The sequence below is a fragment of the Mus caroli genome, unplaced genomic scaffold (assembly GCF_978045245.1).
Source record: "Mus caroli unplaced genomic scaffold, Mus_caroli_1 scaffold_18, whole genome shotgun sequence".
NCBI classification, from domain to species: domain Eukaryota; kingdom Metazoa; phylum Chordata; class Mammalia; order Rodentia; family Muridae; genus Mus; species Mus caroli.
In genome coordinates this window covers 84,886,334-84,901,095 of record NW_028227273.1, presented here as the reverse complement: position 1 = coordinate 84,901,095, position 14,762 = coordinate 84,886,334, and the positions used below count along the sequence as shown (strand labels likewise).

The 14,762-nt window shown below is 40.3% G+C and overlaps 1 protein-coding gene across 4 annotated transcripts in view; it reads right to left on the bottom strand.

Annotated features, from left to right (window-relative positions):
* Prkn (parkin RBR E3 ubiquitin protein ligase) overlaps window positions 1–14,762 on the bottom strand; it is a 1,247,011-nt gene that overhangs the window by 1,071,684 nt on the left and 160,565 nt on the right. Inside the window, exon 2 of one of the 4 annotated variants that reach the window (XM_029471043.2) lies at window positions 7,948–8,171. The exons of the other annotated variants lie outside the window; for them this stretch is intronic. Coding sequence (XP_029326903.1) covers window position 7,948 — 1 coding nt within the window. The 5' untranslated portion in view covers window positions 7,949–8,171. The remainder of the gene's footprint in view (window positions 1–7,947; window positions 8,172–14,762) is intronic. 4 annotated transcript variants of the gene reach the window in all.

Genomic DNA, 14,762 nt, shown 5'->3' with positions numbered 1-14,762 from the left:
TTTGGAATGAGCCTGGCAACTCATAGAGATGGAAGAGAGGTGCTTGAACATTAGAGACTTCAGTAATCCCTGGAAAGCCGAGACAGAGAAGAGGAATATGACACCCCCATGAAATGAGTTGCATTAAGGTAAAATTGATTCATGAACGAGTGGAGTCTGCTTATTAAAGAGTAAACAGTACATGTTCACAGGATACCTCTGTGTGCCATAGAATAATAAAACCAAGGATCAGATGCCCAATAATGACCCTGGGAAGAGAGGGCTACTGCAGAAAGCCCACCTCACAGCAGATGCTGCTCCTGAGCACCTGGGGACCACCACCCCTCTCTGGATAAGCTTCCCTGCCTCCAGCGTATCAGAAGAATCAGAAGATAAAGGATCTCACTAGGCTGCTAAGAAAAGATCATGCTGCATCCATTACAATCTGAGCGAGGTGGCATGGAGAGATACAATCCATTTAAAATGATTTCATTCCACCAGAATTAAAAATGAAAGTTCTGACTTAAAGGATTAGGCAGGTAGCTACAAGGCAAAGGGAAGCTTTTGAAAACAATCAATCCCTTATTGATCTACCCAGTTTCAGATTTACATAATGACTGGGGTACCAAAGTATAATAGACCACAAACTATTGGCTATAGAATCCTAATGCCTAAAGAGAGCTAGCCGTAAGTCCCTTTATATACACACACATATTATCTATTGGTTATGACATGGTTTTCTGATATATTTGAAAATTTCTGCTAATATTAGTTCACCTCCTAGACTTTATCATTGATTTCTTTTTTAAAAAAGAGGATTTTTTGTTGCTTTGCTTTGCTTTTGACCTGTAAGTCTTCTCAGGTGTCTCAGACTTTAGGTAATAGATGCTCTCTCCTTATAGTATGTGTTTCTCATTAACATCCACGACCCCTGAATTTGGCACCTCCCTGGATGCAAAGGGAACATCCCTTACTGCTGTGCACCATTAGAGCTAGCAGCATTTGTCAAAGAATAGAAACAGCAGCCCTAGCAACATTTTACTTCCTAAACCATTTACCTCAAACCATTGACTAAACTGTTTTTTTTAAAAAATGAGATCATGATAAGCAGAATATCTTAAAAAGCAAAGACTTGAGAATGATACACTATCACAGTGTGTCTGACAGAATAAGGTGTTGTTATTCCTCAGAGCCTTTGGGTTTGCTGACATTGGGTCAGAAAGGACTGAGACAATGTTTGCACCTGGCTGAGAACAGCACAGCTCAGGGAGAAGTAGGCCTCGGCTGTGGAGCCTCATGGCTTCCTTCTACCTTCCATTCTGGTTTCTTCCTTGGGGCTTCTGTTATGAACACATTTCATCTGAAAGGTACAAAACTGGGGCAACACTCAGCACTCTGGGTAACTCACTTCCCTCCCTCGGGTGGTGGAATCAATGTGGTAACTGTTCTGGTGAGAACCAGCTTAGGATCAAAAGGTCATGCAATTTAATTCCATCATCTCCATGGTTTCTATAAAGCCTCCTTTTAGTTTAAAAATATATATAAAAGAAGGAATATACTCTCTATGCAGCTATAACTCTTACTTAGAGACAGATTACACTGCCATTATACTGTAAATTCTTCCACCAAAAGGATTTTTGTGATTTCAAGATGTTTGCAAACACCAGGGAGTGTCCAGGATCTGTCACTCTGTCCATTCAAACTGCAGTACTGCTCCAGTTTGTAGGAAAAGCTGGAAATGGAGAGAGTCTCAAATTCAAATATCACATTCCAAGTATTTCTTAGGGTGACAGCAGGCAGTGTTTTTATTTAGAGCATTAAATCTCAGTGAGGTATAATTGTTGATTTTAGAATGTATTTTTAAAACAGGTTAGCACACTGTCTTCCTTTCAATTATTTTTGAAAAGCACTAAAGTAATACATGAGATATTGCTGGATTTTAAATGCTGCTCAGCATAACTAATGACTTATAAAATAGCTAATTATTTCCTTTGAGGTCAGAAGTAGACTTCAATGTTAGAGCAGAAAACCAAAATAAATGTGATCTGCTTTTCTCAAAATAGTACATTAACACTTGGCTCCCACCTGCACACTGGTATTTTATCTTCCTCTCCGGAACCACTAACTCAATCTGATGCAACAGCAGGCACTAGGATATCACCCAGGGCTTCATGCAGCAAGGATTGAGCTACTTTGTACCAAGCTATTGTCCCTTTGTCCTAAGACCCACAACTGTTCATTAATTTGAGCTGACTACCTGTTGAAGCCACCTGTTCAACCCCAGCCACTTCTTGGTCAGTCCATGTGGGGTGTGAGCAACCAGGAGTGATGGATCTGTGAGGGTTAAGAACCACATTCACCAACTGACACAGATAGAATCCTCCCCACTGTGTCTGCAGTCTGGCTTAAGGATCATACAGAGAGCTTCAGGCTTGCTAGAAAACCCTGTGGAACCATAATCTTCGCATGTTTTGATTTGAATGCATTTTAGAGGCTATTAAATGGGATTCATGGAGGTCTCTGACATAGTAACATCTAATATTATAAAAGAGGAGTTTGGTTCAGTCTCTTATTTTTCTTAAATTATTCTATGGATATTTTCTGGGGGTGAATACATTTTTTAAAAATATTGAAGTACCTCCTTCCTCCTCATGCCCAATACCTCCCTAACTCCTCTCCAGGGATGTCTTGATTACCTACTGCTGCAATAAATAATCAACAAAAGCAAATTAAGGAACATCAGTCTTATTTTAGCTCACAGTTGGATGTTGCAGTCCATCATTGTAGCAAAGTCACAGAGACAGCTGATTGCATTGTAACCAGCTATATTCTATTCCAGAAGAGAAGCAGACAACGATGAATGCTTCCAGTCAGTTCACAGTCACCTTTTTGTCCAGTGCAAGGTCCATCCTAGAAAACAGTGCCACTGCCTGGGGGCCTTCTTACCTCAGTAAACTTAATTGAAATAATTCTTTATCATGTCTGCCCAAGACCCACTCCTAGGTAATTCTGGATCTCAAGTTGAAAATTGAAATAAACCATCACAAAAAGTAAGCCCTAGAAACACCTTGGTGTTCGTCTTTCCAAACTATTCTAACACTGCATTATTTGTAACACACATACATATGATATATATATATATATATATATATATATATATATATATACATATATTTCTTTTCAAGAAAAAAATTATATCATACAAAAAGCTCTATGTTGATGTTGTACTCATACACTACAGCATTCTTTCCAACAAGGCACCTATAACTCCATCTCATTACTTCACGTTGTTTGTGTGTTGGGGCACATATTTGAGCGTCTCTGATAACAGCTTTAGGGGGCTGATTACTTCCTTCCACCTTTTTGAGGCAGTGTCCCTTGTTGTTTCATGTAGCTGCCCAAGAGCAGGCTTTCCTGGTGGTGCTTTAATCCACTGAGACACCTCACCAGCCACCATATCCCCTACTTCTTTGGCACATTCATATACCATCACGCGTGTATCTTATCCATGTAAAAATGTTTGTGACTGCCCGTCTTTGCATGATTAACAATGCTGCCATAATGAATGCCTGTCATTGTACTATTACTTAGATAATATCTGTGGGACAGAATACTGTAAGTGAACTTTCAGGGTTCGTAAATATAGCCATTGATTGTGTGTGCTAGGGATTGGGTCCAGGACCTCAGGCATGCTAGGCAAGCATTCTGCCACTGAGCCACACTCCAGTCTCTGAATTTTTGTTACATATTATCAAAATGGATGACTTAGTATCTAAATGTTTATGCTATATGTTCATACCAACAAGAAATAATATTTTAAGAACCTAGTTACGTGTTAATAATATAATAAGGAAAGTACTATAAAATGTGATTTCATGTAATGGATAGGGGGTGAGCTCTAAACCAATGAATGTATTAAATGGCGACACTACTACTCAGTCCTTCACCGAGGAAACAACTCAGGCTTTCAAACCCCAACAATGCATGAAGTCTATTTTTTTATAATAAAATCTCCAGCTGATAACGGTGCATTCCATGAGTTAGATGGGGAGGGTAATGGAATAGTTGTTCAAACAGGGTTTGTATACATTTCCATTGCTTCATGCGGGCTGACAAGATAATCCATGATATGAAGGAGAAGAGGAAGAGGAGCGCAGGAGAGGAAAGCAGTGATTTAAACTGTTCTCCTAGAACGTTTACCTATTCTTTTATTGCTATTATTTATTAATTACCAACTCATGCCTTGATCCTTGAGGGCAAAGACCTGGTAGGTGCTTTCTTAAAGCAGCAGAGTTACCCCTTCCTGTCTGTGGTGCACGATTTCTAGAATCTTTGTGAATATCAAGCTGTATTGATATTAAAAAAAAATCCTTAAATAAAAAGTAGCATTGCATATAGACTATGCAATCCTCCCATATGCTATAAGTCATTTCTACATTACTCACAATGCACAATACCACATAAAATGCTACATACATCGATGAAATATTGTATTCTTCAGAGGTGGTGCCAAGAGAAACGGAGCCGCTTACAGTACTGACCGCCTTTACACTGTGCAGGCCAGCAACAACACAGCTTTCTTCCCAAAGCTGCACATGACCAGCTGTGCTCCCTCTGTGCCCCAGCATGTCCCCTCACCTGAAATAGAGACCGGTCCTGGAACAGTGGCCTTTTTAGATTCTCCACCACTGCTTTCAAGATTCTTTTTTTACACTAATTATTTTCACTGTTAGGAAAACAAGCGAATTACAAATGGGGAAACAACAATACATTAAAAGCTACCCAAGAATTTCTGGGGAAAAATTCCAACCTAACGAGCTTGAATTCTTAGAATCCATGGTTTCTATGTGTGAATGTCATGGACAGGGAATTTAGAAGGGTAGCGACCGACTGAACATGGACTCAGTAAATCATTTATTCTAATGAAAACAATTTTTAAAAATCACCTCCTAACATAGGCAAGGTCCTGTGTTCGGTCCCTAGGGACACTCTACCCCACACAGCCAAACCACGTGGAAAAAACTATTTAATAAAGGAATGGCTGGCTTGGAGTTCCCAAAGCCTGATTTTACCAGTCAGTGTCCCGTGACATAACACAGATGCTGTATAGATCCCTTCTATCCCCTCAGGTTCAGCCAAGTGTTTAAGAATCTCACAAACACTTAGGAACTACTGGTTTACAGAGCTCACTTGTTCTAACAATACCCAGGCTTCCAAAAATTTAGCCATCTCAGCAATCAAAATTCTGTGAGTATAGAGAATTCAGTCACTTTTACCTATTTCCACTCAGTTTTTTTTTCCTTCTTTGCCTTATTAAGTCAATGAGGCTCTCTAGACATGCATATTTTATATCAAATTCAGGAAACAGCCATATCCCACAAGCTTATATGGAATTTCTATTTCTACCCAGATTTGCCCCTTAAAAATGAAATTACTGAAAAGCAGCACATGCATACAGGTAAAGCAAAGCCGTTTTCACTCCTGGGCTGCCCTTGCCCACTAAGCCTTGGGGCTCAGACTCAGCATCATGGCCCCTTTCCTCACTGCTATAAATATGTACTCAAAAGCAGCCTGATCTAGTAGGAAACAGACCACAGACTGTGGTGCCCAATGGTCTGTGTAAATGTGACTTTTTCGCTTAGCTCTCCAAAACTGTTAACACCACCAATACTGAGATGACTGAATGAGCAAAGTCACACAGGGTGTCAGAAAAAAAGTGGGAACATAGGAAGCTCTCACAGCTTGTTGGGAAGTAAGATTCTCCCCTTTCAGTTTCCCAGGCATGAAGAAGCCCCTGAGTGGGCATTGTGAGGCCTTGCCACCTGCTGTTTACATCCCAGTGGAAGAGTGAGATATTATATAAGATGGAACTGCACTGCAGTTCTGAAAAGTGATGGGGGGTGGGCAGGAGAGGTGAGAGGAGGAAGAGGTGCAGCTGGACTCCCTTGAGTCCATGAGATCCATTGAAAAGGGAGCCCAAGGACTGGAGCACTGTGAAGGGCTAACAAGGAAGCACTGGAGGAAACGGAGAGGATTTCAGTGACAGAGAACTCACCTTTCCTTCCTTCCTGCCTCTTCCTTCCTTCCTCTTCTTTTCTCCCTCTACTTTAAAATGCCAACCACTCCAAATAAGGTAATAGGAAAGAGGCATGCTAGGCTATGTATAGGTACCTTCCTTAAACTAAGTATGAACTCCCTCCAATACACAGATCCATTCCATCTCTATGAAACAATTAATGGTTTCATTTAAAGCACTTCATCCTATGATTTTTCTGCTGGCTCGCCTCCAAACAGTGCAGGAAGAGCTGAGGCAGCATACATTTAGCTCACATCACAGAAGAATACTCTAAAGTGCATCAAGCAAAAATTAGGAAACGATTCAGTATGGAATATTAAAATTCGATACTTTTTAATTAAGAAAGATAGAAAGATACGTCCTCCAAAAATTGGTGAGTTTGGATCACATCAATCTGTAATCCACATTTGATGAATTGATCTTTTCTAATTCTTCTTAAAGAATTAGAAAAAAATATTTTATGCGTATGGTTATTGTGCCTGCAAGCAGGACTCTGCACCACATGTGTGCGGTGTCTGCAGAGGCCAGAAGAGGGCATCAGATCCCTGGGGACTGGAGCTACAGATGCTTGTGAGCCACCATGTGGCTGAGAATCAAACCAGGGACTTTTGGAACAGTGTGGTCTAAAATGTTCAGCAGTCTCTCCGACCTCAAATTGATCTTTGAGTCTGGACTTTTAGGTGAATCCATATTTTTGCCTGACATTGCATACTTACTTGCAAAAGCCTACCTTTCACAGTTTCTATCCCAGTTTCAAAGCCACCAATGGGACATCCTGCCTCTGCCTTCCCCACCCAGCAATTCATAGGAAACTGATTCCAACATCTCTCAGTCTTCACAGATCCTGACCAAGGAGCCCATTACACAGACTCTGGCTGCTTCTGCTTCTCTATCTACAATGTCACTTTGCTCTCCACCCCAGGCTTGCCGTGCCTTGCTACCTGTTCCAGTCTTACATCAATGGAGAACTACATTTCTACCTTAAACTGTCATTTTTAAAGCAATAAAATGCTGGTATGAAAAGAGATGCAAATAGTTTATGGCTCTGAACTAATTTAATATTATTCCTCTATTAATAAAATAGGAATCGCTTTGTCATATTACATAGTCTTTCTTGGCTTCCTAGAAAGTGCCAAAGCCTCACTCTGACCCTGGAGAAATGTGAGAGGTTCTCATAAAGCATAAGACAGCTTAGGGGTGGCCTCTGTGCCTGGGTATTACCTCAGTGATGGAGCCACAAAGAAAAAAGAAGTTTTGCTTTCATTTCTGAATACTATATTTAGTAAAGTATTTGACAATTGTTTACTTCTAATATACCAGGAAAGAAACTATGCCGTGTGCTAGCTCCACAGGAGAATCGGGCATTTTACTAAGTGTTATAACTTTAGACTTGTTTGATGTGCTGCAGGTTATGAATACAGTCACCACTTCCCACCAATCAGTGATATCTACTAACAAGTATATTAACTAAAGTGGTAACCATTGTTGGCAGACTCAGCATATATTAGTTTAGATTTTTCTATTTATATATTAAAAAGCACCTGACTTCTTTTTTTAAAACAAGGATAACTTTGAGAATTACTTGGTATTTCTATTAATTTCCTACTAATAGATGACATTCCACTGGAAGTTTGCCTGAGTTTATTTTTCAAAGACACAGTTACAATTGTATTTTGTGAATGGGCAGTTACCTCTCAGAACACTCTTGTACCAGGAACTACAAATGGAAGAATGGATGGGAAAAGCTATTAGAGCCCTAGTCAGGCCTGAGTGCTGCCCTCCTGCTGAGCAGGTCACAAAGGATCCTGCTGAGGACCCATTTGGGTTGGTGCAGGGTATAAACAACAATTTTTTCAGCACTAAGGAATTTCAAAAACAAAATAAAGGATTACTTTGATGGCTATGTTTTCTTGGTGGCCAGCATCAGACAGAGATGGGGAATGAGAGGGTGTGCTGTATCCAAGGCACCTCATGACCTCTACTCTACTGCCACAGAGGCAGTAACCAAGGGAGACAACAGCGCAGCATCCCAGAGCCAAGGCTGATTCTTCTTCTCCTACTCCCCAGTGGTAGGCTCTTCCTAGGACTCACACAGACACTGAGCCCAAGCACAAACCTGGAAGAGACCACAGAACCAACCTTAGCTAGGAGAAAATAATCAGCCATGTGGGTGCGTCCAAGGCCCATCAGAAGAGCTGCTCTACGGGTCCCTGGCAGGATCATTGTAATCACCACCATAAATACTATGAACACTTTTGCTAACAGGAGTTCCCCCACAGCAGCTTGTTTTCCAGAACAGATTAGCTTGCTAATAACATTCGCTCAGGAATGTTCTATTCCCAGTATGTTATCAAGTGGCACAGGGCCATACTACATACACAGTGTCTAGTCCCTTTCCCTTGGCTCAGCCAAGAAGCTGAGAAGAGCTGTGGTTGGGTAAGTTCCCAAATGATGGTGGCATGCTCAGCTCCAGCTCCATGGTGGAACCTCCTGTGCAGAACTTGGGGTTTCCTGAGGGGCACCCTTCACCTGGCAAGGCCTCATTCTGAAATGAGGTCTGCTAAGGCCTAACACTTAGAAAATCAAGAAACAAAACATGCTGAGCCAAACATACTCCAAGGTGTCAGGAAGAAGCCCTTAAGTCGACACCTCCTACCTCCCATGCTGAGCCTTCGAATGAGGTCACTAGTGTTCACTCACATCTCTGACCTGTCATAGCCATTGTGTCAAATGATTTTGCTTTTACAGCAAGAAAGGGGCAACTGAAGATAGAAAAGGGAGTGTTGTGATGCTAAGTGATGCTAACTCTCACTTGGCATCAGAGGAGGCCTCTTCTTTTATCTTACCTGATGATTAAAGGTTGGACTCGGAAAAAAAGGAATTTTTTAGACTTGCATATAAGAGCAAGGCAGGTCATTGACAGGACCAACCTTGATGGAATGCAGAGGAACCCGGGGTTTCAAGTGGGTCACTCTGAGGATCACATTCTAGGTAAGGGACTCTCCTCATGGGCTTAAGAAACTGTGTGTGTGTGTGTGTGTGTGTGTGTGTGTGTGTGTGTGTGTGTGGACACACATATACATACATATATGTATATATGATAGAAGAATAATAAGGTTATACTAAGGATATATGCTAATGAATGCTAAGATAACAAAGAGATAGATGAAATCAATAAAGGCCATCCCTCACTTGGTTCACTTGGATATTTAAGTTAGTGAAAAATAAATGACCACTACAGTCACTTCGGCTTTGATGCAAAGGTCCGCTCACAGCATATTCATTCCTCTTCAGTGAGAGAGCCCTGAGATGATATTGAGTCCAGGCTATCTACTTAGATAGAGTCCTACACACTCCAAATCTGAGGGCTGAGCACGTGATGAGAAATAACGGTCTCACAAACCCCTCCAGCTACCCTCACTTAGCATCTTTGGGAAAACTGGCTCGTCCAGGTATGTCCTGTTCCTCTGTCTTCCTCCCACTCTAAAATAAGGGGAGCTCCCATGAGTGGTCACAATGCTCATCGTTAAGGCTGACCATTGGCTTCCTCTCTTCCTAGCCAAGGAGATTCAGCAGTGTGTCAGCTCAGTTATGTGAACCACACTGTCTATGACTGCTGGTCTCTGGTCAGTGAGCATCTTCAAGAATGACTCTTAGTTAGGATATGGAAGAGGTTGGTGTGACACATAAGTTAGACCTGCAAATCCTCTGCCACACCTGGCCAGAAACATCTCTGACTCCATCCCAGGTGTACTGTCCAGTACTCTGACCTCTGCAATACCCCATCAAGGGCAGAGGAAACAGACACTGACACGTGCTTCTGTGTTGAAGGTTCGATTCCCAGCATGTCTTTGCTGATCCCTCTTATCTCCCATGTGAAGTTCAGGTGCCAACATTAAAGAAAATAGTATTATAACATATACTTGACCAGCTTTAGTTTACAAGGTCAAATCTCTAGAAAATTGCATGTGTGTGTGTGACATGTATGTGATATACATGCATGACATGATGTACTGTATATAACATATTTATGGCATATGTAAGGGATTATACATATATGATCAGCCATAGGTGGGATGAAGTCTTGAATCCATTATTAGCAAAAAGAACCTTGCATAAATAACTCATCCTCTCTAAGCCTTGTAAATAAAGATACTTATGAGTCACGTGATAAATGTATAGATTAAGTACGATAACGAATGGTGAATTGATATGAAATATACAATAAGCACCATCACTGACTATCACAGTATCTCTGTAACACTGCTGAGGATGTCAGCTCATGCTCTAAGGACTAACAAACTAATAGAAACGACACCTTTCTGACTCCTACTGAGAACAAGCTAACACAACCTTGGCTCTACTTTAAAAACCCAACTATATATCATACTCTAAAAAATGAAAACCAGCAGAGAACATCTTACATAAACATTTGATTTCTGGCTCTTGGGAAACAATGGGGGGAAAAATAGAAAAAAATCATAGGAAGCTGGAAACCATTGGTAACAGTAAGCTATTTGGACGCACTGAAAGTACTATGATGGGACTAGGTGTCTCTATTTCAGCAGTAGGAGGCTATCTGGGGAAGGGACCCCTGGAAAGGAAAACTTAATGATATTACTCTTTCTGCTCCTATTAATGAAAAGAATCATTCAAAGAAAGATTATTTAAGCTAGACTTAAATTTTGTTTCTTTCTTAAATTGGTTATACCATACTGTCTTGTTCTGAAAAATTACCTAAATATGTAAATATGTAATTTTCCTTCAACAGTTGGAATTTATGTCTATCAAGGAATCTCAAGATTTCTGATTTGTAAAAATTCTTTCAATTCTCCCCTTCCTACTCCAACTCCTTCCCCACCTCTCTATCTCTGTCTGTCTGTCTGTCTGTCTGTCTGTCTCTCTCTCTCTCTCTATATATATATATATAGAGAGAGATATACATATATACATATATACATATATAATACATATATATATATATATATATATATATATATATATATAGAGAGAGAGAGAGAGAGAGAGAGAGAGAGATCTGGATCTCCCTGTAGCTGCCTCTGTCTTTCTGTCTATGTCTGTCTGTCTCTCTGTATCTGTTTCTTTCTGTCTCTGTCTCTCTGTGGTTCTATCTCTCTGTTTCTCGCTGCCTCTATATCTCTGTCTTTCTGCCTCTCTGTCTTTCTATGTATCTGTCTCTCTGTGTGTCTCTGTCTCTTTGTATCTCTCTATGTCTTAGTGTCTTTCTCTCTGTCTCTTTCTGTCTCTGACCTTTCTGTCTCTGTCTGTCTCTTCCTAAGAAATCCAGGTTGATCCAAACTTCACGACTCACTGCTTCCTTGCCCGTTCTTCATGAGTGCTGGAATCAGTATCACAGTTTTAAATGAGATCTAGTATGGGGCCCAAGCTCTCACTGATAAGTTAGGAGGGTAAAGGTTAGGAGGGTAAAGGTATGGCCTTGGGTTTCTTGAACTTGGAGAATCTTATCTTCCAGTTAAGGATAATTTGTATATGCATTCCCTTGACCCAGTGTCTGGTCTAGCCTATGAGTTCAGGCATAATCTTTTAAAAGTAATGAAAACAAAACATTTCAACCAAAAATTAATCTGGGGATATGATATAGCTATTGGATTTGTGTGGCTACCATACTCGGAGGCAATTTAGCATAAAGGTTTGAGTGAAATTTAGGAAAATGTGAGTTTGAATTTTGTCTACATTGCAATAATCACGTGATCTCTTTCAACTTTATTTTACTGACAGAAAAAACTGGGTTGAGAAAGCAGTACTTCATAAATGTCTAGTTACAGTGAAATGAGATTATGAATGAGAAATGCTTAGCCCAGTTTCCCTTCCTCCTCCTACCTATGGAGGGCTGAGGAAGGCTGTTCTTAGTAAAGAACAACACTAGCCCCATAGAGAGGGGGACATAACCAGGACCCCCAGTTTGCACACCTCCCTTCCAGATTCAGACATATTCTGGACACTTCACATAGTGTCTCTAATATTGACTTATCTTTTCTGATAAAGAAAGTACAATATACATCCTAGTTACTTTGGGCTTTAGCAAGGTCAGAATTTATGTGTATTTTCTTTCTTTAATTCAAAATGTTAAATAAATCAAAAATATTGAAATAGATACAAATTAAGAAACTTTTAGAAATATATCCTTATTTGGTTTGAGCTCTTGAAAAGAGAATCAAGGTCTCAACTATTATGGATTAAGATGATAAATTATAGGGAATTCTGCTGGTGGAGATGTAAATTTATACTTTCTTGCATGAGTAACTTCTACATTCCTTGTAATGGATTTTACATAATAGGAGCATGTATTTTGTGGCAATAATAGGCCCACTCAAGCAGTTGGTTATACAGTTAACTCTTTATCATTGTCAGGGCTAAGATACAATTTGATTTAATTCTTACACAGAAATTAAAAAAAAAAAGTTCTTCTTATCCCAAACCCAAAATATATAAGATTTAGATTTGTTTTCAAGAAATGTATTCAACAGATAATACATGAAATAATTGCCTCAAATTCCATCTTTTCCCATGCCCTCCCCAGAGAAAGTCCAATGTATGGAGCTTTGAATTCTGGCTCCACTCCATGATTTTAGATATGCCATTGTTCGTCTGAACCGTGGTTTGTTCTTTTGAAACATAAAACTAGTGATGCATATCTTTTATAACGATCAGGAAGATGATATTTGATTTACCTATAAAATAAGTTTTAGCAAACCATGCAGTACATCAGATGCAACTGATAAATGACAGCGATGTGCGTGTGCACGCTCTGAGACTATGAACCTATTTCCCTTGTCATTCCTCTAAACCTGCAGTTCCATGTCAACTAAGCCCAATGTATCTGGCTTTCCTTGGTGGAAACAAAATCATTGTAGGCTGAAGGTGCTGACAGTTTCTGTGGTGCTGGGGTCAGACTCAAAGCCTTGAGAATACAAGGCCATGCTCTGCCACTGAGCTACACCCCCAGCTTAGCAGAGACTTTCTTCTGCAATCCTCTTTTAGACAGAATCCGATAGGAAACACAAGTATGTATCTTAGCTTCCATGTAACACAAGAGTTTTAGAATGGCTGATTGATGTTGTAATGACCAAATTATTCTCGCTTTCCTTTGCTCCTCTGCAAACTAGATCTCAGTCACTTGCTGTGGTGCGACCATTAACCATGCTCTCTCTGTGCCCGTGTGAGATACTGTTATTTCACATAACTAAGTTTAAAAAAACTTAAAGGACTAAAACTACATAAAGTTTTATGCTCCAAATGTACAAAACAAACCAACCAACAAAAAACGTATTCTCCCAAGCTTTTGATTGACAAAGTATGAGGCCAGAAATAAATCCCATGCCTTTGTATTAATAAATTGTCTATATGATTTTCACAAACGAACTGTGTTTTTACACACTGCCACACTCGAATGTCCTTTGCAGTTCCATTAATACAGAGGTGCACTTAGGACCATGTTCTAGAGAGGCTCATTTTGTGAAGCTGAGGCATGCAGTAGTCTGTCTGCTACACCCTCAGCTAAGCACTGCAATCTTTGGTCTTCTCTGACTTAACTGAGTTGTGAGCCTCTACTTCTTCCAAGCCGGAGAAATGCAGCAAGCAGAAAAACACCCTCCAATGCATACAGTCTTACATTTTTAAGCAAAGCAAACGTGTAACCTTGTTTCCATGGCTTCAGTTCTGTGTACCTCCTCCTCTGACTCACTCCACAGTAGCATTTGTTCCCAGTCTGCCCCGCTCTGGCTAACCATCCTCATGCCCAGACCCTGGAGGGAGAAGAACAGCTTGTGCTTCCTATGTAGTGCATAGCAGGTTGATGTTGACTTTGCGTAACCACTTCTTCCACTAGAAGTGTTCCAGCACAGTTCACGAAAATGACTGTTCTTAAAGAATATCCTTGAAAACATTGTCAAGAAGCTTTTCATAAATGCATGAAAGCATGATGGGAATGGTAGGTGATATGAATATAGAAAATAAGTTATTTTTGAAAAAAAAAAGAAAGAAAGAAAAGAAGTTATACCATTTTGCTAATGACAATGAGGTGTGCAGAGGCTAGCCTGCTGGTCCGATTGATCATTTTACCTGTCTTGCCTATTCAGGACCCAGAGCACTGTAACCACCTTGTATACATATGACTCACAACAAGGATGTTTATCCAATTCTTCATCATTTGTTAAATTAATGCTTTAATTGTTTCAACAGCATATATGTATCTCAGCCAAAGAAAGACTTATTTTTTTTTATTTTTTTTTAATTTTTAATATTTTTATTACATATTTTCCTCAATTACATTTCCAATGCTATCCCAAAAGTCCCCCATAGCGCCCCCCACTTCCCTACCCACCCATTCCCATTCTTTTGGCCCTGGCATTCCCCTATATTGGGGCATATAAAGTTTGCAAGTCCAATGGGCCTCTCTTTCCATTGATGGCCGACTAGGCCATCTTTCGATACATATGCAGCTAGAGACAAGAGCTCCGGGGTTCTGGTTAGTACATCATGTTGTTCCAACAATAGGGTTGCAGATCCCTTTAGCTCCTTGGGTACTTTCTCTAGCTTCTCCATTGGGAGCCCTGTGATACATCCAATAGCTGACTGTGAACATCCACTCCTGTGTTTGCTAGGCCCCGGCATCGTCTCACAAGAGACAGCTATATTTGGGTCCTTTCAGCAAAATCTTGCTAGT